This window comes from Bacillus rossius, chromosome 5 (genome assembly GCF_032445375.1).
Source record: "Bacillus rossius redtenbacheri isolate Brsri chromosome 5, Brsri_v3, whole genome shotgun sequence".
Lineage (NCBI taxonomy): Eukaryota > Metazoa > Arthropoda > Insecta > Phasmatodea > Bacillidae > Bacillus > Bacillus rossius.
Window position 1 is genome coordinate 13,619,204 of NC_086333.1, and position 22,915 is coordinate 13,642,118.

General features: G+C 43.6%; 1 protein-coding gene across 1 annotated transcript in view; it reads left to right on the forward strand.

Moving 5' to 3' along the window:
- Positions 1-22,915, forward strand: part of LOC134531600 (vesicle-associated membrane protein 7) — an 85,123-nt gene that overhangs the window by 46,645 nt on the left and 15,563 nt on the right. Inside the window, exon 4 of the mRNA XM_063367332.1 lies at positions 11,837-11,904. Within this exon, the coding sequence (XP_063223402.1) occupies positions 11,837-11,904 (68 nt within the window). The remainder of the gene's footprint in view (positions 1-11,836; positions 11,905-22,915) is intronic.

Genomic DNA, 22,915 nt, shown 5'->3' on the forward strand with positions numbered 1-22,915 from the left:
TGGAGGCACTACCCACAGGGCAGGCAATACTCGCAGGGCAGGAACTACCCACAAGGGAGGCACTACCCACAGAGCAGGCACACCCACAAGGGAGGCACTACCTGCAGGGGAGGTACTACCCACACGGCAGGCAATACTCACAGGGCAGGAACTACCCACAAGGGAGGCACTACCCACAGAGCAGGCACACCCACAAGGGAGGCACTACCCACAGAGCATGCACACCCACAAGGGAGGCATTACCTGCAGGGGAGGCACTACCTACTTGGCAGGCACTACCTACAAGGGAGGCACTACCTACAGAGCAGGCAATACTCACAGGGCAGGAACTACCCACAAGGGAGGCACTACCCACAGAGCAGGCACACCCACAAGGGAGGCACTACCCACAGAGTTGGCACACCCACAAGGGAGGCACTACCTGCAGGGGAGGCACTACCCACAGGGCAGGCACTACCTACAAGGGAGGCACTACCCACAGGGCAGGCAATACTCACAGGGCAGGAACTACCCACAAGGGAGGCACTACCCACAGAGCAGGCACACCCACAAGGGAGGCACTACCCACAGAGCAGGCACACCCACAAGGGAGGCACTACCTGCAGGGGAGGCACTACCCACAGGGCAGGCACTACCTACAAGGGAGGCACTACCCACAGGGCAGGCAATACTCACAGGGCAGGAACTACCCACAAGGGAGGCACTACCCACAGAGCTGGCACACCCACAAGGGAGGCACTACCTGCAGGGGAGGCACTACCCACAGGGCAGGCACTACCTACAAGGGAGGCACTACCCACAGGGCAGGCAATACTCACAGGGCAGGAACTACCCACAAGGGAGGCAATACCCACAGAGCAGGCACACCCACAAGGGAGGCACTACCTGCAGGGGAGGCACTACCCACAGGGCAGGCAATACTCACAGGGCAGGAACTACCCACAACGGAGGCACTACCCACAGAGCAGGCACACCCACAAGGGAGGCACTACCTGCAGGGGAGGCACTACCCACATGGCAGGCAATACTTACAGGGCAGGAACTACCCACAAGGGAGGCACTACCCACAGAGCAGGCACACCCACAAGGGAGGCACTACCTGCAGGGGAGGCACTACCCACAGGGCAGGCAATACTCACAGGGCAGGAACTACCCACAAGGGAGGCACTACCCACAGAGCAGGCACACCCACAAAGGAGGCACTACCTGCAGGGGAGGCACTACCCACAGGGCAGGCAATACTCACAGGGCAGGAACTACCCACAAGGGAGGCACTACCCACAGAGCAGGCACACCCACAAGGGAGGCACTACCTGCAGAGGAGGCACTACCCACAGGGCAGGCACTACCTACATTGGAGGCACTACCCACAGGGCAGGCACTACCTACAAGGTAGGCACTACCCACAGGGCAGGCAATACTCACAGCACTACCCACAGGGCAGGCAATACTCACAGGGCAGGAACTACCCACAAGGGAGGCACTACCCACAGAGCAGGCACACCCACAAGGGAGGCACTACCCACAGAGCAGGCACACCCACAAGGGAGGCACTACCTGCAGGGGAGGCACTACCCACAGGGCAGGCACTACCTACAAGGGAGGCACTACCCACACGGCAGGCAATACTCACAGGGCAGGTACTACCCACAAGGGAGGCACTACCCACAGAGCAGGCACACCCACAAGGGAGGCACTACCCACAGAGCAGGCACACCCACAAGTGAGGCACTACCTGCAGGGGAGGCACTACCTGCAGGGGAGGCACTACCCACAGGGCAGGCACTACCTACAAGGGAGGCACTACCCACAGGGCAGGCAATACTCACAGGGCAGGAACTACCCACAAGGGAGGCACTACCCACAGAGCAGGCACACCCACAAGGGAGGCACTACCCACAGAGCAGGCACACCCACAAGGGAGGCACTACCTGCAGGGGAGGCACTACCCACAGGGCAGGCACTACCTACAAGGGAGGCACTACCCACAGGGCAGGCAATACTCATAGGGCAGGAACTACCCACAAGGGAGGCACTACCCACAGAGCAGGCACACCCACAAGGGAGGCACTACCCACAGAGCAGGCACACCCACAAGGGAGGCACTACCTGCAGGGGAGGCACTACCCACAGGGCAGGCACTACCTACATTGGAGGCACTACCCACAGGGCAGGCAATACTCACAGGGCAGGAACTACCCTCAAGGGAGGCACTACCCACAGAGCAGGCACACCCACAAGGGAGGCACTACCTGCAGGGGAGGCACTACCCACAGGGCAGGCAATACTCACAGGGCAGGAACTACCCACATGGGAGGCACTACCCACAGAGCAGGCACACCCACAAGGGAGGCACTACCTGCAGGGGAGGCACTACCCACAGGGCAGGCACTATCTACAAGGAAGGCACTACCCATAGGGCAGGCAATACTCACAGGGCAGGAACTACCTAGAAGGGAGGCACTACCCACAGAGCAGGCACACCCACAAGGGAGGCACTACCCACAGAGCAGGCACACCCACAAGGGAGGCACTACCTGCAGGGGAGGCACTACCCACAGGGCAGGCACTACCCACAGGGCAGGCACTACCCACAGGGCAGGCAATACTCACAGGGCAGGAACTACCCACAAGGGAGGCACTACCCACAGAGCAGGCACACCCACAAGGGAGGCACTACCTGCAGGGGAGGCACTACCCACAGGGCAGGCAATACTCACAGGCAGGAACTACCCACATGGGAGGCACTACCCACAGAGCAGGCACACCCACAAGGGAGGCACTACCTGCAGGGGAGGCACTACCCACAGGGCAGGCACTATCTACAAGGAAGGCACTACCCACAGGGCAGGCAATACTCACAGGGCAGGAACTACCCAGAAGGGAGGCACTACCTACAGAGCAGGCACACCCACAAGGGAGGCACTACCCACAGAGCAGGCACACCCACAAGGGAGGCACTACCTGCAGGGGAGGCACTACCCACAGGGCAGGCACTACCCACAGGGCAGGCAATACTCACAGGGCAGGAACTACCCACAAGGGAGGCACTACCCACAGAGCAGGCACACCCACAAGGGAGGCACTACCTACATTGGAGGCACTACCCACAGGGCAGGCAATACTCACAGGGCAGGAACTACCCACAAGTGAGGAACTACCCACAGAGCAGGCACACCCACAAGGGAGGCACTACCCACAGAGCAGGCACACCTACAAGGGAGGCACTACCCACAGAGCAGGCACACCCACAAGGGAGGCACTACCTGCAGGGGAGGCACTACCCACAGGGGAGGCACTACCCACAGGGCAGGAACTACCCACTGGGCAGGCACTATCTACTAGGGAGGCACTACCCACAGGGCAGGCAATACTCACAGGGCAGGAACTACCCACAAGGGAGGCACTACCCACAGAGCAGGCACACCCACAAGGGAGGCACTACCTACATTGGAGGCACTACCCACAGGGCAGGCAATACTCGCAGGGCAGGAACTACCCACAAGGGAGGCACTACCCACAGAGCAGGCACACCCACAAGGGAGGCACTACCTACATTGGAGGCACTACCCACAGGGCAGGCAATACTCACAGGGCAGGAACTACCCACAAGGGAGGCACTACCCACAGAGCAGGCACACCCACAAGGGAGGCACTACCCACAGAGCAGGCACACCTACAAGGGAGGCACTACCTACATTGGAGGCACTACCCACAGGGCAGGCAATACTCACAGGGCAGGAACTACCTACAAGGGAGGCACTACCCACAGAGCAGGCACACCCACAAGGGAGGCACTACCTGCAGGGGAGGCACTACCCACAGGGGAGGCACTACCCACAGGGCAGGAACTACCCACTGGGCAGGCACTATCTACTAGGGAGGCACTACCCACAGGGCAGGCAATACTCACAGGGCAGGAACTACCCACAAGGGAGGCACTACCCACAGAGCAGGCACACCCACAAGGGAGGCACTACCTACATTGGAGGCACTACCCACAGGGCAGGCAATACTCGCAGGGCAGGAACTACCCACAAGGGAGGCACTACCCACAGAGCAGGCACACCCACAAGGGAGGCACTACCTACATTGGAGGCACTACCCACAGGGCAGGCAATACTCACAGGGCAGGAACTACCCACAAGGGAGGCACTACCCACAGAGCAGGCACACCCACAAGGGAGGCACTACCCACAGAGCAGGCACACCTACAAGGGAGGCACTACCTACATTGGAGGCACTACCCACAGGGCTGGCAATACTCACAGGACAGGAACTACCCACAAGGGAGGCACTACCCACAGAGCAGGCACACCCACAAGGGAGGCACTACCCACAGAGCAGGCACACCTACAAGGGAGGCACTACCTACATTGGAGGCACTACCCACAGGGCTGGCAATACTCACAGGACAGGAACTACCCACAAGGGAGGCACTACCCACAGAGCAGGCACACCCACAAGGGAGGCACTACCTACATTGGAGGCACTACCCACAGGGCAGGCAATACTCACAGGGCAGGAACTACCCACATGGGAGGCACTACCCACAGAGCAGGCACACCTACAAGGGAGGCACTACCTGCAGGGGAGGCACTACCCACAGGGCAGGCACTATCTACAAGGAAGGCACTACCCACAGGGCAGGCAATACTCACAGGGCAGGAACTACCCAGAAGGGAGGCACTACCTACAGAGCAGGCACACCCACAAGGGAGGCACTACCCACAGAGCAGGCACACCCACAAGGGAGGCACTACCTGCAGGGGAGGCACTACCCACAGGGCAGGCACTACCCACAGGGCAGGCAATACTCACAGGGCAGGAACTACCCACAAGGGAGGCACTACCCACAGAGCAGGCACACCCACAAGGGAGGCACTACCTACATTGGAGGCACTACCCACAGGGCAGGCAATACTCACAAGGCAGGAACTACCCACAAGTGAGGAACTACCCACAGAGCAGGCACACCCACAAGGGAGGCACTACCCACAGAGCAGGCACACCTACAAGGGAGGCACTACCCACAGAGCAGGCACACCCACAAGGGAGGCACTACCTGCAGGGGAGGCACTACCCACAGGGGAGGCACTACCCACAGGGCAGGAACTACCCACTGGGCAGGCACTATCTACTAGGGAGGCACTACCCACAGGGCAGGCAATACTCACAGGGCAGGAACTACCCACAAGGGAGGCACTACCCACAGAGCAGGCACACCCACAAGGGAGGCACTACCTACATTGGAGGCACTACCCACAGGGCAGGCAATACTCGCAGGGCAGGAACTACCCACAAGGGAGGCACTACCCACAGAGCAGGCACACCCACAAGGGAGGCACTACCTACATTGGAGGCACTACCCACAGGGCAGGCAATACTCACAGGGCAGGAACTACCCACAAGGGAGGCACTACCCACAGAGCAGGCACACCCACAAGGGAGGCACTACCCACAGAGCAGGCACACCCACAAGGGAGGCACTACCTACATTGGAGGCACTACCCACAGGGCAGGCAATACTCACAGGGCAGGAACTACCCACAAGGGAGGCACTACCCACAGAGCAGGCACACCCACAAGGGAGGCACTACCCACAGAGCAGGCACACCTACAAGGGAGGCACTACCTACATTGGAGGCACTACCCACAGGGCTGGCAATACTCACAGGACAGGAACTACCCACAAGGGAGGCACTACCCACAGAGCAGGCACACCCACAAGGTGGCACTAATCATAAGGGAGACACTAATCATAGGGCAGGCACTGCTCACAAGCGGGCTCTACTCACAGGTTAGGCACTACCACAAGGGGGACACTACACACAAGGGAGGCTGTACCCAACTGGCCGGCACTACCACAAGGTTGCCAAAATGCAGGTACCTACTACCCAAAGGGCAGTCACTATGCACAGGTCAGGCACTGCTCACAGGGCAGGAACTACCCACAAGGGAGGCACTGCTCACAAGATGCACCACCAATTAATGATACCAAAATAAAATACATTTATTTATAACGAAGAGACAGGAATGTAAACAAAACATACCATGTAATTTATACAAATAATATGAAGAGGTAAAGTTTTTGTTGTAAGTTTGGATGTAGGGGCTTTGAATTTACTGATCCTATTCTGACAATTCTTTCACTATCACATTATCTCTGAGTGCTGTAGGCTTTTTTTTTTTTAATGTGAAAAATGTTTTTTACAAGAAATCACAATACCTGCAATTGAATTCAGAAAAATATTTAGCAGTCTGTTTGATTTATCTTTGTTCTCTGCCTAAATGTTTTGAAATAAAGAAATAAAATATATAGCAAATAAAAGAAATTAAATGTATTTTGTGACCACCCTCTCCACTTATTGCAGGGGAATATAGGTCTAAGGTAGTCAAGATGTAAAAAACTGGGTTGAGTTAAGATAGATTTAATGTGCTGTTTAAGTATTAAAACATCAACAAGAACAAATATATAATACGTGCTCATTATAGCTCCACTTCTTGTAATACCACCAATGAAATATCACAGCACCTTTTCGAAATTGAAAAAGGGAACATTTAAGTATTTAATACTATGTGCTCTCAGACTCGAAACTACAAATATATATATATATATATATATATATATATATATATATATATATATATATATATGTGTATGTATATATATGTTATATATGTATATATATAGATATTCATATATATATATATATGCATGTATGTATGTGTGTATGCTGGAGAGCGGTAGCACAGGCCACACCAACTGCATTCTCAATTGTGCAGTCTGCCAATATTAACCAAATCCTTATCTCACTGCACACACTCTCCTAGCAAAGAAAATTATGCCAGCATAATCCTCAGAAAACCCCATGGTTGTTTACAAATGGTAACATTAACATATTCAACAAGTACTAAATGCACTAACGTTTAGTTAATAATACTGATATCTGACCCTGTTCTGTCCGGCGGAGATGCACACCTTCATTAGATTGTTTGAAAACTTATCATACATCATTATGAGTAATTGTATACACCATAACCAACAAATATAAAATTGTAGCCGCCCAAACCACAACAGACTAAAACCAAGTGGGGGGGGGGGGGTTTTACATTAAAACCCAACGACAGTGGGAAGCTGGTGTTTTAGCAAACAAATACGTAAATATATAAAAATACAGTACTTTTATTCATAAATGCCTCTAGAGAGAAAATAGAATATATGAAATACATTATATGATGTAATTACAGGTTAGCAATTTATAATAATCATGCGCTGCTAGTGCGCTCCCGCGGGATGCAAAAACGAATAAATATAATCATTCATACAATTTAAAACAATGGAAGAATAAAGCGGACATGATGGCGAAGCGTTGGAAGTAGCAAACAAGTAATATGGGCCGCTAGGCTGAAAGCAAAAGCGAGAAGGAAATTATAATGCAGCTTGACAAGAAGTTTCCAATGCCATCGTGGCATGCCCATATACAACCGCAGAAATATTACGCAAAGCTACAGGCAGTACTCGGCGTGAGCAAAAGAAACTCAAATCCAAAAAAATGACCTGAAGGGTCCAACATTGATAGCAAATACGAAACATTACAGTACATGGCAGAAATACAAAATTGAAGGCGCGGCCACAACACGCAGGCAAGAATAATACTTAATTCTTAAATACAGACGCTAAGTTTCACAGCCGAGTACATACCAGAACGCAGCGCCACCCCCGCAGTGACAGCCTTCGAGTCAGGAGACCGAGAGATTGCGACGAATAAGCTAGGAGCCGGAGTATATATAGGCCCGGTAAAACACTCAACAGAGAGCGCTGGTGAGGCGGCGGGGAAGGGAGGAAGAGAGGGGGTAGGAAGGGGAAGTAGAAGAGGGAGGGGAAGGAATGCTGTACAGTGCCGAACTGCTTCAAAATGCTCTGAAATATGTGCACATATATTCAGTAAAATCTGTAAATATAAAGTGAGCTTTTGTAACAAACAACTTTTATAAACACTAGTTTATAAACTCATTTATACTTTCATTTACAAACCAACATGCATTCAAAATCTAATGTGAATTGCAAAACCATCCAATATACTATGTTGGTACATAGCAAAACAATTTAAAATTTACTGTCATTAATATTATTATCATAATATTTTGATGTAAACAAAAGAATATTTTAGTCACTGTAACTGTTTGTTATCGAAGTTTAATAGTAAAAACCCACCTTGGATTTTCTCACAGTTGACAATTTGATTTTGGCTTTAACACATTATTAGGTTATATATATAAAGTGGCCAAACTCATATAAAAGTATATTTGAAGCAAACAAATAATAATGATTTTGACTCACACAGTATTCAGAATTTCCTTCTCAAATTGCCAACTCACAATATGCATTAACCTTGTTAGTTCGTAGATTTAACAAACACAAATTATTTTATTTTCATTACTTATATTTGGTGGCTGTATAGCATCGCTATCCATATCAACCTCTCGCAGGATCAGCAATCAAAAAAATTAATGAAGATTTGCAGTCTCCTCACCAGAAAATTACTATAGCATTATCTATTTCCAAGTTCTAACAAAAAAAGTTCCTTCACTGATTAGGTAGTGAAACAAATGTTACTAAAATAATTTGCGACTCCACATTAAAATAATACTACAACTTGGTCCGCCTCCAAGTTCCAACAATTTCCAGTTTGTCATAAAATGAAGTTAAAAACACACATCACAACTATGGGACCATAGCTTAAATCAGTAAATGGCAAAAACTTAACTTTTCTCGCCCATGTGTACAGGTTTAAAAACAACGTGGCAGCAACCGTAAATCTGTAAAATCTTCGTCATCTGTACTCAGCACAGGCAGAATACAGTATCCTGCCAAAACATGCCTCATACATGCCAATATGGCTGCCAAATTCACAGCCACGAAAGACCTGGAACACATGTCGAATGGGAATCCTCCCACTCATACGTTGCAGCAGTCACAGCCAAAATTACTGCCTTCGTCGACAAATAGTGTTGTTTGGTAAATTTTTTTATTGTGGTGTGACACTCGTGCTACAATATAAAATATAATTGCCCAAGTGGCTGATTAAGAACTGAAGTGTGTGAGCAAAATTGACTAATTAAATATACCATCAGAGGGAGCAACGAGAGGCCAGACAAATTAATTTAGATTTTCCCCTTAAAATAGGAGAGGGAAAGAGGATCGTAATTTATTAAAGAGATACTACAAACATGTCTATAGATATCTTGGTTTATTCCTTAAATTTCAAAATAGCACTCAATGGACATATCTCTCTCTCACACACACACACACACACACAGAGAGAGAGAGAGAGATAAAAAGAGAAAATGCCATGTGCTGCGAAAACTACAGACGGTCCCGTAACCGTATTACATGTTAGCAAAAATTATTAAATTAAATACATTATATTAGTTTTATAAATGTGTATAAAGACAAGCTATCCATGAATTTACTTTTAGTTCCAATCATAAGACCTTACCCAAACAAAACAATAAAATTATTTTGTCTCGATATATATAAATTTGTAAGTTCCTGTTATGTAAGTTGTTATCTTCCTATCGGTCCGTAAGCTGACACTTTTAAGCTTGTTTTCACTCACGAATTGTTAACAATTTGGTGGGGAATGGATCAAAAGGTGGCAATAGGCCTTGGAGGACCAAGGCGGTAGTCCCTAGGCCATCGCAGGAAGCAGCGCTGGGAAGACGCCCGAGAAAAACTACCAGAGCTCCGGGCCTGGCTCTAGGAGTGTATCTTGAAACCGTTTCTTGGACTGACTGATACTTGGGGTTGGTTTCCCGGACTTGGGCTTTTGGATAAGTATCTTGCTACCTGCAACTGCGAATAAGACTTGTTTGCAGACATTCCCGAAAAACATTGGCCCGAAAGGCCTAAAAAGGGTGTGGGGGGGGGGGGGGGGGGTAATTTAGCGAAGTAGAAAAAAAAAACACTCACCAAAGCATGGTGGATGAGGCCGTCACTCCGGACGGTGTCGCGTCTTGGCTGGCCGAATCCCGACGCGGTAGATATTGGATAATTTCAAAATTTAATTTACATAGAAGAAGAAGTACTAAAAATATAACTCTTAATTTTTACTACTGACTGGCTATATTGTACTATCTAATCTAGGAATCTCATCCCTTGTAGCATGTTGACTACATAATGCGACGATCTCTGCCGGAACCCGCGTAGATGATTACTGTATACCAGCCAGAAAGAGATCGCGCGCAGAAGTGCCGGTGCGCACTGCAAGTGTCTTAACAAAGGTTGGGGGCGGAGGTGTACCGAAGGTATTCAGAGATGCCCGAAGGGGCGGGGCGAGAACAAAAAACAACCCGAGTGGTAAACTCGAAGTTCGCGCGACCACTGCGCTATCTAGAGAGCAAGTCCGAAAACAACTGCCTATCGAATAGCCAGGTCGAAATAGTGAAGCCTGTGTCCTTTATGCTGTAGCCAGTGCTGCGCTCTGGCAGCCTAACTGCGAGGGGGAATGGAAGTACTCATCTCAAGCGCCCAGGGAGCGCTGGTGGCCCTTCTCTGTCAGCCACGAGGTGGTTAGTTCTAAAGGAGCTCGTTAGATGGTGTGGATGTCTCCAAATCGCACTGCAGCTCTGGAGGCTGAACGGCCTTGACTCAGGCCACTCGCCCTGCTGGGTTCATGAACTTTCAATGACACTCGCTAGGGGGTGGGGTAAGAGGGGGGACTAAACGACACCACTCGGCATGGGAAAACGCGCCCTAACGTGACGTTCTATGAGTGAACCTAAAACGTATGCGTGACGGGAAGAGCTGCTCTAAGCTGGGCTCTGAGAAGAGGTAACTCGTCCAGAGCTGTTGTATGCAAATTTAGTCTTGCAGGGAATTAATGTTACAGGCCCCGGGCGTGACTGCAAGCGGGAGAAATTTCATCCCAGCTGCTAACTTCGTCTTTAGAATAGCAAAAGATCAGACTGGCCCTTGTGAAAAGGTGCCTCGGGCCACTGCAGCAAAGTTTAACTATGTAGAGTACACCAGCCTAACAAAGTGTAAATCACCCTTTTGTAACCAATTTATATGGAAAATAAAATTTCCAAAAATAATATAAAATATTAATAATTAAAAAAAGTGCCGAAATACCTAATTTCCGGCACAGTGGTTATTTTATTAAATTTAGTTTAAATAATTCAGTTTACTGATATACTGGTATAGTTTTTCCAGCATGCTGACAATAATAATAGGTAAGTGTAATTTTTGAGTTAATACAGTATGTAATGTGAGTCAAATTAGTTTTTATGTAGCAACTGAATTTGAACTATGTATTTATCTGTTAAGAAGCTTTTAACATATAGTCTCTTGAAAAACTATTAACAGGGTTTTACTGTAATGAAGAATGATGCCATTACATTTGGTGCTTGTACATTTGCAACTTTTTTATATGCCTTTTTTCCTACCCCTCATGTTTAGCATAGTGGGTAAATATCAACCTTTTAACATCAACATGGCTCCCTTTTGAATAGGTTTTTTTTTTAAATATTAAAAATAACACAGAAAAACTAGTATGCTGACAGTAGACAACACCATCCTAACCCTCCGCCTCGCCCTGGTTAACTTGACAACAATTAACCACCTCCATCCCCTCTACTCATGATGACATTCAAGATGGTGGCTGTCTCCTGGCTGCCATAACTGTACTTATTTTATCTACTCACAAGCATTCTTCCAGTAAAGTGTAAATGATATGTACTGCTAGTTGCTGCTCAGAACGTATTGTTGTGGACACGTCAGGCAGGTAGTTGCCAGTGGCTTGCGCTGTGAACAGAGTGTTTGTGTTGGCAGACAATGTGGCCATGCGGGGTGAGCGGCTGGAGCTTCTCGTCAACAAGACGGAGAACCTCAGTGCCAACGTGAGTACAACCTTCTGGTTCTTTGCTCTTTCAAGCATGACGAAAATTCCTATTGCGTGAGGGGAATATGTACGTGGTGGGGGAACCAGTAGAGGAGGGTGCGTCAGTGGCGACGCCACTCCAAGACATGCACTATCAGGTAAAAGGAAAGATGGCAGGGTAGATATAGGTATGACGCAGCAGTGATGCTACGGAATTCTTGTAACGCTGCTTGTGTTTGTCTACTCCTAAGTTTTTTTTGGCTAACGATTGACGCTACCATATTTCTTTTATTTTATGTAAAGTATCTACAATTTATTTATTCATGTTAAAAAGAGTTATAGATGTGTGCAAATTAACTTAATAAGTATCATTCATTTTTAGTGAATAGTGTGATTGAAAATGTAAAAAGATGTATAGACTTAAGAGGTTAGCTTTATAATAGAGATGTGCGAGAAGTCCTTTTCAAAAACCGAGACGAGATCGAGACAGAAATACTAAAATTCTTGAGAATCGAGACGAGATCGAGAATTCAGTTTTTTTCTTATTTCAAAATTGCAATTTGGTGTCAGTGAAGTTTTCCTCAACGAGATTTTGGATGCAATAAATTGGGTCCACCCTACTCTTTCCTCTTGAGTTCTTTGTAATTCTTGATGTGCAAATATCAACAGTTTTACATGCATAATCTATTTAATGAAAGAAATGAAAGGACTACATATACGCTATAGAATATACATTTACAAAAATAAATCCACAAAAATGCACTGTAGTCACATGAGCATTTCAATAGGCCTATTATTGAAAACAGTCAACTTTATTTGGTAGCTCACATTTAAAATCTGCTGTTTAAAAAGACAAGCTGCTCTATATTTTCGGCTAACAGATTCTCTCTTCTGGATGTAACAGTGTTACCAACACTGCTGAAAAGCCTTTCGCTTTCCACCTACGTGGCTGGTATGGCGACTCTGGCAAGAGCAGGGAAACGTGACTGGTTCTGCTGCCACCACATAAGAGGGTCACTTTGATCGGGGGATAACATTTTCACCAAGATAAATGATAAGTTCATTTTCAACTCTTGGTGACTTTACTGAGGAACAGCTTGATTTCTTCAGATGTTCAAAAGTATTTCACAGAGAACAGGTGGCTTCAACTGTATCTAATGGATTTTCTTCTGGAACAGATGCTGTTTTATTATCAACAACCACTTTGAGATCTGAAGTAATACGCTGCACACAAATAAGATTTTCGTGGTCTTGCAGCAAAATGTTTTTGAAGTGTGGGTCAAGTACCATTGCAATCATGTCTTCTTTTACTGTTGTGTACAACGGAAACCTAGATTTAATACTTTTCTGAAGAGAGATAGCAAATGCAATTCCCGGGTTACTTTGATCTTCAACATAGGTAGAAAGTGTTGCCTCAATGCCATACAGCAAAGGTATTTTGGAAGAGATAGTGGGAAATTTAGAGTAACACAGCTCTCTTGTGGCTTGTTCTATTGGCTGTAACACACTTACTACGTTAGCAGCAAGCTTCCACTCACTCAATGTGAAATTTTCTACTGCCATTGAATCTCCTAGATCTGCAGATAAGGGTACCTGCTGCTCAACAAGGCGGGAGAGAATTGTAAACTCACTGTTCCATCGTGTCGGCACCATTGGTAACAGCTCGTGTACAGGTTTGTTCAACTTTAGCTGCAGAGCATGGAGCCTTTCTCGAGCAATATTGCTGTGGCGATAATGTCCCACGATTGCCCGGCTTTTTGCTAGAAGGTCTGCAACATTGTGTTCACTTTTAGCATCTTGAACTGCCAACTGTAGTGTGTGGGCAAAACACAGTGTGTGAATCCATGATGTTTTGTTTATGGCAGCTGTGAAATTCTTAGCATTATCTGTAACTACGTACAATGGAATTGAATTGGTGGGAAAATTCCATTCGTCTATAGCTACTGTCAGCTTTTCTTGTATTGCCAGAGCAGTGTGCGAACCTGAAAAGTGGTAATTTCGAAGGACATGATATTTCAACTCAAAGTCTTTTGTCAAATAGTTACTTTTGAGAGAAATAAAACTGTCCTGCCTTGCGGATGACCACACGTTAGTAGTAAATGAAACAGACAGAAGTCCATCATCAACATTTCTCTTTATTTCTTCTGCAAGTTTGGCTTTTTCTTCACGGTAAATTTTTGTTACATTAGACCTGGAAAATGTAGTGCGAGATGGTACTTCATAACCTGGTTCTAATTCATTGAGCAGTCCTTTAAATCCGTGATCCTCTACAATGCTGTATGGCTGAAAATCACATGCCATCATTATACCAATTTTCCTGTCGATTATGTTTTTTCTAGCTTCGCTAACTTTTTGTTTCTTTGTGACACAGTCTTGGATTGATAACTGTCTATAAGAGTTTTCTTATTGTTTTGTATCTTTTTCCTTTGTTAATTCCAAATAATCCTTTTCAGCGGCTGGATGAAGTTTCAAGTGTCACAAGAGACCACTTGTTGAATAAGTAGGTGTCTGAATACGTTTTTTTGCACACTTTGCTCTCACCCTCACCCTTTCATTTTTCATACAATTTCCAAATGTGCGACAATTTATGGTCTTGAACATTTCCAGAACTATCAGCCATTCTTATAATTACATGTATTAGCGCTGAAAATAACTTTAAAAAAAAGCTGGTACGATCCATTAAACAAAGTATTGAGCTCTTTCCATAGATTACGGGACACACAAACAGTGAGTGTTCACTTCTTGCCGTATCCGTGCCGTTGTTGCTAGCGATCCAAGCGACTTTCTTTCAAAATATGGTATATTCTTAAAGTGCGACATGTATTGGTGTTAGTTTGAATTGTGAAACGTCACTGTTTTGAAAAATTGTTACGTGAATGTGGAAAATAAACAATAGAACATACACTGTGTTATGTCGGCATGTGGTAACGGATTCAAGTTTTTATTTTAAGTACCTAGTAGCTCTTTTTTTTACGTGTAAGCAAAAACTTTGCTTTATTTAAATGCATAAGTAGACAATCAAAGCTAAGCAATACAAATTCTCGAAATTCTCGGAAATTCTAAAATGTTCTCGAGATAAAATCGAGAATATTTTGATCTCGATAATTTCTCTATATTACCGAGACTCGCACGTCTCTACTTTATAAGTGTAATTTATGTTCAATTGGAGTGTTTTTTTGTTCTTTTATTTTATTCAGCTGGAGATCGTAATTTAACATCATGTCCCAAAATAAAAAATGGCAGAAGCAGATAAGAGGTATTATAAAAGGCAACTTGAGAATAAAGCGCCAAAAGAGACAGTGAACGGATGCGAGAGTACAGGATGCGGAATAAGGCAATTTTCATTTAAAATAATTCTAGCATCCTTACTATTCTCAATTATTATCTCTTGTTCAATTAAAAAAATACTGATAGTTTATCTCTATCTATACCTAAAAGCAATAATTTCTATGTTTTTCTGTTCAAAGCCTTTGCATACTTCCTCTCGATTATGTAGTACGGTGCAATTAGATCTAAACCTCAACATCCAAAAAAAAAAAAGTTTCCCTCCAACGCCAAATTGTTCTATCCACTCTTCGTAGTATGTAATAAAATTTTCACTAATTTGAGCGTCGGGTTAGGGAGGGAGAGTGGAAAGTGGGTTAAATGGTAGTTTTTCGCAAATATCTTGAAACGTATTCGGTTTAGCGCAAAATGTATTCTTTACAAAATTAATCTACATTAACAAACAAACAAAAATAGTCATATACACACGCTAAAGTGAATGTTTCCAGAGGTATAGAGGGGGTAAAAGTGCCCATTTTTTTAAATTTTCAGATTTGTTGGAAAAACATGAAAAATTATCACTATGTAAACTGAAATAAATCAACAATATCAGAATGAATTATATGTATTCAAGTAATGTGGATATTATATATATATATATATAAAATCATACCGAAAAACCAAAATAGTCATGTTAAATGCAATCTTAAATTAATGTAAAACATGAATCAGGGTTCAGTCATCTACAAACACTTCACCCTCCTCTTCTTCATCCTCGTCAATGATGAGCGTGTCTCTGCTAACCAGGGTTGGGTCAGTAGAATATTACGCGTAGAAAATAAGTAATCTACATGTATATTCTACTGTAGAGTATGTCATGTAGAATATTGAGATTTATTACATAGTCTACACGTAGAAAATTATGTTTATTAACATCATACAGACTACATATTTACCTGGAAACTAGAATTTGTATGTTTAAAATTATATATTTAATATTCTTTAGTACAATAAAACTAGAGAGTAGGATTGGTTTCCATTTATCAAGTCAGTCAATATTCATCAGATGGGACATCTCGAAGTTTCAGCGTATGGTACACATGCAGAAACTTTTTTGACCTTTCAAATGTAAGCCTGTTTCGTAAGGGGCAGTGGACATACGACCAATTACTAAATGCCCTCTCTAGTTGTGCAGATGAGGCTGGGATATTCAAGAGCTTAATTGCTAGTTTGCTTATTTCTGGATGTTTTCGTTGAGCAAGCCCCCAGAAAGATGATGGATTAACAACACCTTTCTCTCTAAGTAACTGAAAAATACTATGCTCTGTAGAACTCTTGAATTTTGCTAGATCATCCAGTCCTTGCCCATCAAGTTCTTGAAGCAAGAACTCCTCCACCTGCAACAGATTAATTTGTGTGGCTAACTAGAAGCAGTTAAGATTTCAAATGTTAACAACAACAAGAAAACAACAACAACAACAACAACAACAACAACAACATAATTTTCAACTGCATTTGGGCTACCGTATTTTCCAGGGTTCACTTTATCTGTCCTCTCTCTTTCCCTCCCTCTACCCTTACTTTTCCTGAATGCTCCAACCCCTAGATTCGTCCCCCAGCTCATTCCACTCTCTCACCATTCTAACCAGCATTGAGTTCTTTCCTCTCTGTTCTCCTTCTCTGCCTATGGACCGTCCAACAATTGCCCCTCCTTCCCTTGTAGTGCCCTCTTACCGATCTGTCTCTTAGCTTCCCCATGATCCCTCTCCATTCAAAACATGGCTATATCCTCACCAATCTCTCCACCCTCCTCCTTTCCTTCAGAGTCTCTCAACCCAACCCTCCTTAAATTTATTCACTTCCTGGGTACATACCTCATCATGCTGTTCTGCAGAAAACCTCTTCCCTAGGTAGACTGGGTGCAAGAAGTTTGCTGCTAAGCCATATGTGGTAAGTGCTTGCTCACGCCTCTTTTCGACATTTTTTTGGAGTTGGATGTATCCATCTGGCAACCGTAATTGCATCCACTCTTCTGCAGCGTCAGCAATACTGAATTTGCTTTGCTGACACTTATTGATTAACGTACAAACAGGGTCAAACAGCTGGATGCCATCTGAAACTTGCTTCATGAAGTTGTCATCAAACATCAGCTGAAGAGCAGCAGGGTCAATTGATACACCCTGTCCAACCACCTTTTTCATTGCTGGTAGATTTTTCTGCAGACAAAGGAATGCATCTCTATTGCTGCACCATCGTGTTTCACATGCCAGTGTTATCCGGTGTCCACCATATGCAAGGAGACGTACTTCTTGATCAGCTGAAGTGAAAGCTTTTAACAATGTATTTACTCTTGATGCCAGCTGGGGTGGGACAAGCTCTTTTGCAAGAAGATTACCAGTATGTGAATTGCATGTAATGTGCCACAAATCTATTATTTTACCCATTTTCATCATATTGGCAGCATTGTCCGAACATACAGCATATAATTCTGTATTGTAAAGATCACGTGCAGATACAATTGCTTGTGAAACAATATCCTTTAGAGCACTTCCTGTTTCACTCTCTCCCGACAGATCCCAAGCATCAAGAAATCCAATGTCACCTGCTGCATTATGTATCATAGCAGCTATGTTTTTTGTGTTGGCTGCCTCATTCTTCCATCCATCGATGAGCAGAACAGAATGTTCACCAAACTTTAAAGAAGTTCTGCACTCTTCATATTCTGCATCAAGAATGGTTGTTGCAAGTGTTTTTCGAACTGGTGGCCTGTATGACGGTCTTAAAGTCTTGACAAAATTTTTAAAATGATTAGAGTCTACAACACTAAGAGGAATGTTACATCCAAATATAAGTTTCCCCAGTGCACGGTTGGCAATTTCATTCTCTGCTTTTGATATTTTATCAAAAAAAGTCAGGTTCTTATAATCCAAATTTTCTTGTGTCGCGTTTGTGTGTGTTTCCATCAACTTTGGGGGCTCAATACATTTATGTACTCCTTCTGAAACCTCTGGTATGGAATTCTGTTCCATACGGTGAAAATCACCCAGGGAGTAGCCTGCAGTGAAAGAGTGTTGGTTTGTGTTTGTGACTGTGGGAATGCCTAGAACTTTGGTTAGTGAATTATATTCATGAGATTTGTACTGTAAGCCACCTGTAGATAAGGATCCTTGGCTTGTAGTTGCAACAATGAAACTCGTAGATTCACTAGGAGTGGAAAGGCCAAATACAGGATCATCATCATCATCATCACTAACTTTGTGTCTTTGTTTAATTGTGTGTGGTTGAACAGATTGTGATGCAGAGGAAACCGCTGTAGAGGTTACATTGCGGCATACATTCCTGAAACAGAAATCAGGTTTGTAAGCTTTGAAAGTAATTTCCAAATGCATTGTACAATGTGCTTATCATGTAAATAAGCACGTTTTGTAGGCAAGCTAATGAATGACCTTAGGTCTCTGTTAACTCTATATTTCTTAATCAATGTATGAATGCATGTTAGAATAAATCTAAATAAATATACATTATATTAATTGTAGGCTACCTGTTATCAAAATGACATAAACCTCAAACAAATACAAATCAAATGTAGTTTGTAATATAATAAAAATTAAGTTGTTATAATTATACCATTAATAGTTTGTTGTTAGAACATCTTGTTTACTTTTTTGGTTATAAACATCATATTAAGTAAACTAAAGATAGATATTAATTATTCACTTGACATAAAATTGTGTTGTAGGCCTAATGATAATCAAGTTTCATAATTATTTATTATATTAACAATACATATGCAGTTAGTGCAATAAGTGCCTAGTTTAGTTCTTGCTTTTTTAGGTTATAAATATCATATTAACTAAGTACTAAAGATCAATAAAATTATTTTCTTACCTGTGTGATTCTAGACGTTTTGCAGCAGTATTTTTTAAAGTTTTCTGACACACAGTACAAAATGCAACACACTTGTTGTTTTCTTTGAGCAACTTAAAACCCAGGTCACTCCACAATGAATGCTTTGGCCTGCCAGCCATTTTGAAACAACTGATGTGTCTCTCCTATGCCCTGATTGGTCTGCATTCAATAGTCTGTTGCTATTATGTGCAATTGTATAAACATAAATTATTCCATTTTAATGAGGTGCATATTTTAACAAACCTCAAGATACATTATTTCACTTAAAATACAATATATTTCTTTGACAATGTTAGGCTTAATTTTCTACATACTCTACGTAAATATTATACATATTCTACATACTATACATTATTTTCTACGTGTATGTAGAAAAATAATATTCTACGTGTAATGACCCAACCCTGCTGCTAACACATCCCAGGCCTGAGCAGTTGCTGCACATGGTCGAACAATTCAAACCACTCTTCCTGCACTCATAGTTATGTACGCGTTCTTCTTTATTTGAGCACACGATGAGGGAAAGTAGTTCTGGTGGAGCAGCAGGACTTGCTGTTGCATGAGGTCTCAGGTGTTCTCCGATCTTCTTCCACGCCCACTCAAGTGGATTTTGCTTCTCATTGAGCCACTCCTGCACCTGGTGGTAAACTCTGAATGAATGCTGCCTGGAAGCTGTTGAAGTGGGAGGAAGTGCAGCCAACTTTAACAACGAATGTACAGGCTGTTTTGCAATTGCCTGCAAGTAACACTGGTAGCAAAGAGAATCTATATCTTCAGTGTTCTTTGCTCCAAATAGGGCAAGAAGGCAATTATTCCCAGCATCAGCCACTGCAATCAGCTCAGCTTTGGGGTCGTTGAAGATAAGAAGCTTCGTGTGAAGAGCCTTGTTGGCCTGAAATTTCCTAAATGCTGCAATTTTCCCTTCTTGTAGATAGCTGAGACAGTGTCACATGCTGTGAAAGCATATACTGCGAAGAGAACATCTTTCATCTCACCAATGCCTCGATGGTTATTAGAAAGGAAGTACACATTTCCTTTCATTTGCCTTTCTTCGGTACCACAATTTTCAATTTATTATCGGGGGGCACGTGGACAGTCAACAAAACTAATAAGTCTGTGTCGTCACCAACTACGGAAGCTCCAAGTTCTTTCTCCGCTTCATCGATCGCTGTAAGAACTATCATTAAGTCAGCATCACCCGGTGCTTGATGTATTGTGCAACCAGCTCTTTGGAAGTGCACTTTGAGGAAAGAAATTAGTCCCATTTTGTTCTTAGCATTAGATGGAAATTCACTTTGTCCTAGATTTAAGTGAATTGAGTTCTCTACTTTCACTTCAACGTGAGTGGTTGTCCGTGATCTGCTCAAGTGTTCTTCATATTTTATGTTTCCTTTCTCATATCCATCAAAAACAACAGTACCTTGTCCATAATGAGTAAACTGGTGTATTGCTCACAGATCTGCCTATAGATAGGTGGGCGTCGCCAGACCACAAGATGAAGGAGGTGACCTCCATCAATGATGTACGGCACTTCCTCTGAATCTGAGGTTATCGATGATTAATTTCCTTCTGGCACCAAAACTGACACCATTGAAGATTTGCTTCCCTTCCTCTTTAGACCAGATTCAACAAAGAGGGATGGAGGATAAGCACATAATTCAAATTGGAATATTTCTGCCAGCCTCTCATCACTCGTTACTGTGCACACCATCTGATGTAAAAGAGTGTTAGGGTTCACACATACAGTGTCGCTGTTAATTGTTACTGACTTAGTGATAGAGGCTAGAGACTTCACAGCTAACTTTCTTTCAAGTGTATCTCACTGAATGTTTTTCCCTCGATCTCTTTCAAGGCTAGTACTCCAATTTCAAATGCTTTATCACTTCACGTTTTCATCTGCTACAACCCCTGTTGATAAAGAAGAGTGTTCAGAGGGTTTTGAAAATAGGTTGTGCTCCTCAAGTCAAGAAATGAAAGTTTGCAAGTCTTTAGAATTTCTTTTCTACCTTGCCTCACGTAACTCTACATGCTGTTCTGAAGAGAGACTGCGCACTACAGTAAATTCTCCATTGCTTCGACTGTCCAAAAACAGGTTGGCATGGAGTTAATCCAAGTTGCAATAATTTTCGCTGTGATTCCTCTGCCTCTGGTCAAGCAACCAATGCTTCTCAAGGATCGCATCAAAACCTGTTCAATGGTCATGCCACTCCTCACTCCAGACCAAAACTTGTCAGTGAGTTGGATGGTAAAATAACCATGGTTAACGAACAAATCGTGTTCTCCAGAGTTCATTAAGGTGTGAAGTTCCAATGAGTTTTGTAGGTAAACATGCGCAGATTTAGCATAGTTGATGTGACCAGATGCATGGACAATAGGGAGCATTTGGTGGACACAGTGAAGGGGGAGGAGGAAGTCCCCGCTCCTCTCTGCTCTAATAAACACTCGAACTAGCTCAACCATTTCTATGAACTGAATCCACAGTTTTTGTGTTCGTCCTGATTTTTTCGAGTGTTGAAGTTGCTTTTCCAAACTTTCCACAAAGTTCTTCACTGCAGCTGACTGCTTAATATCTTCAGCAGTTGCATTACCAAGATGAATAGATAATATTCAGCTCGTCTTTGCCAACACTAATGCAAGCTTCAGTTGTCTTCAAAAATACAGTAATGAGTGCCTCTTCGACTTGGAAGAGAGCACGAACGACCCTAGAGGAAACTTTTTCGTTCATCATTTGTGGGGGAAGGGTAAGGGAGGGAGGGAAGGCGATAAGGGAGATGCCAGGTGGTTGACCGGCCCTTCCCCCTCCTCCAACCAGTGTAGTGGCCTTGTACCGGCGACTGTGCATGTACTGAACCAGTCCTTGCAATGGAAACTTTTGAGTTACTCCAGTTTACATAGTGATAATTTCATGTTTTTCCTCCATATCTCCGGAACATGTTCACTTTAACGTGATTATGTATAGAATTGAATAGTTTTTGTTTGTAATTTAATCTGGAAAAAATGTAAAAGTTGTGGAAAAAGATTTTATGTGATAGAAAATGATCATAACTGTATGAGAAGGAACCATTTACTGCAGCTTGTTGAGCTTAATTCAGTTTAAAAAAAAAAAAAAAATCCTTTAATTGGAGGCTTGGTGTACTAGTACAAACATTATCCATCTTATTTCTGGGAACCAGCACACAATTTAGATTGTGTATGGACAAACAGCATGTGCATTCTTTGCTTTAGGGTAAACCTTGATAAGATTTACTGGGCATAGGAAAGTAATTTTCAAATAAGTACTCATCATTATAAAATATTCACACAGCCATACTTTAATTTTTTTATATTATCATTCCTTAATGCTAACTGCAGTCCCATAGAGCATACACAACTAATGACATGACATACATCAATTTTAAAAACTATCTTAAACCTCAAAAATGGTTCAGATATAAAAATGCCAAAACTCTATAAAGTTGGTATAATCATAAATAATAAACAAAATTTAAAAAGCAGTGTTTAATGATTTCTCCTTCTTCAGGATATTTTTCCATTTCTTTAATGATCATTAACATTTCATCCTGGTTGTCAGTTCTTTTAATGGCTGAGTCATTATCACAGGCCTAATAACAGCAGGAATTAAATAAATATGGTGCAGGTTTTGTTCCTGTATATATGCCGGTTACTGTAAATTTATTGCAATTATTTGAAGAAGTAAAAATAATCCTAACATGTAAATAAACAAAATTTACACAAAACGGTTGCTGGTAATTAGTATCACTCCTAATGGAGAACTTGAAATATCGACAGATATTGATTTGTGACCTTCAGCATCTGGCTGCTGATATTCACGGATTCAACCATCGAAGCTTACAATA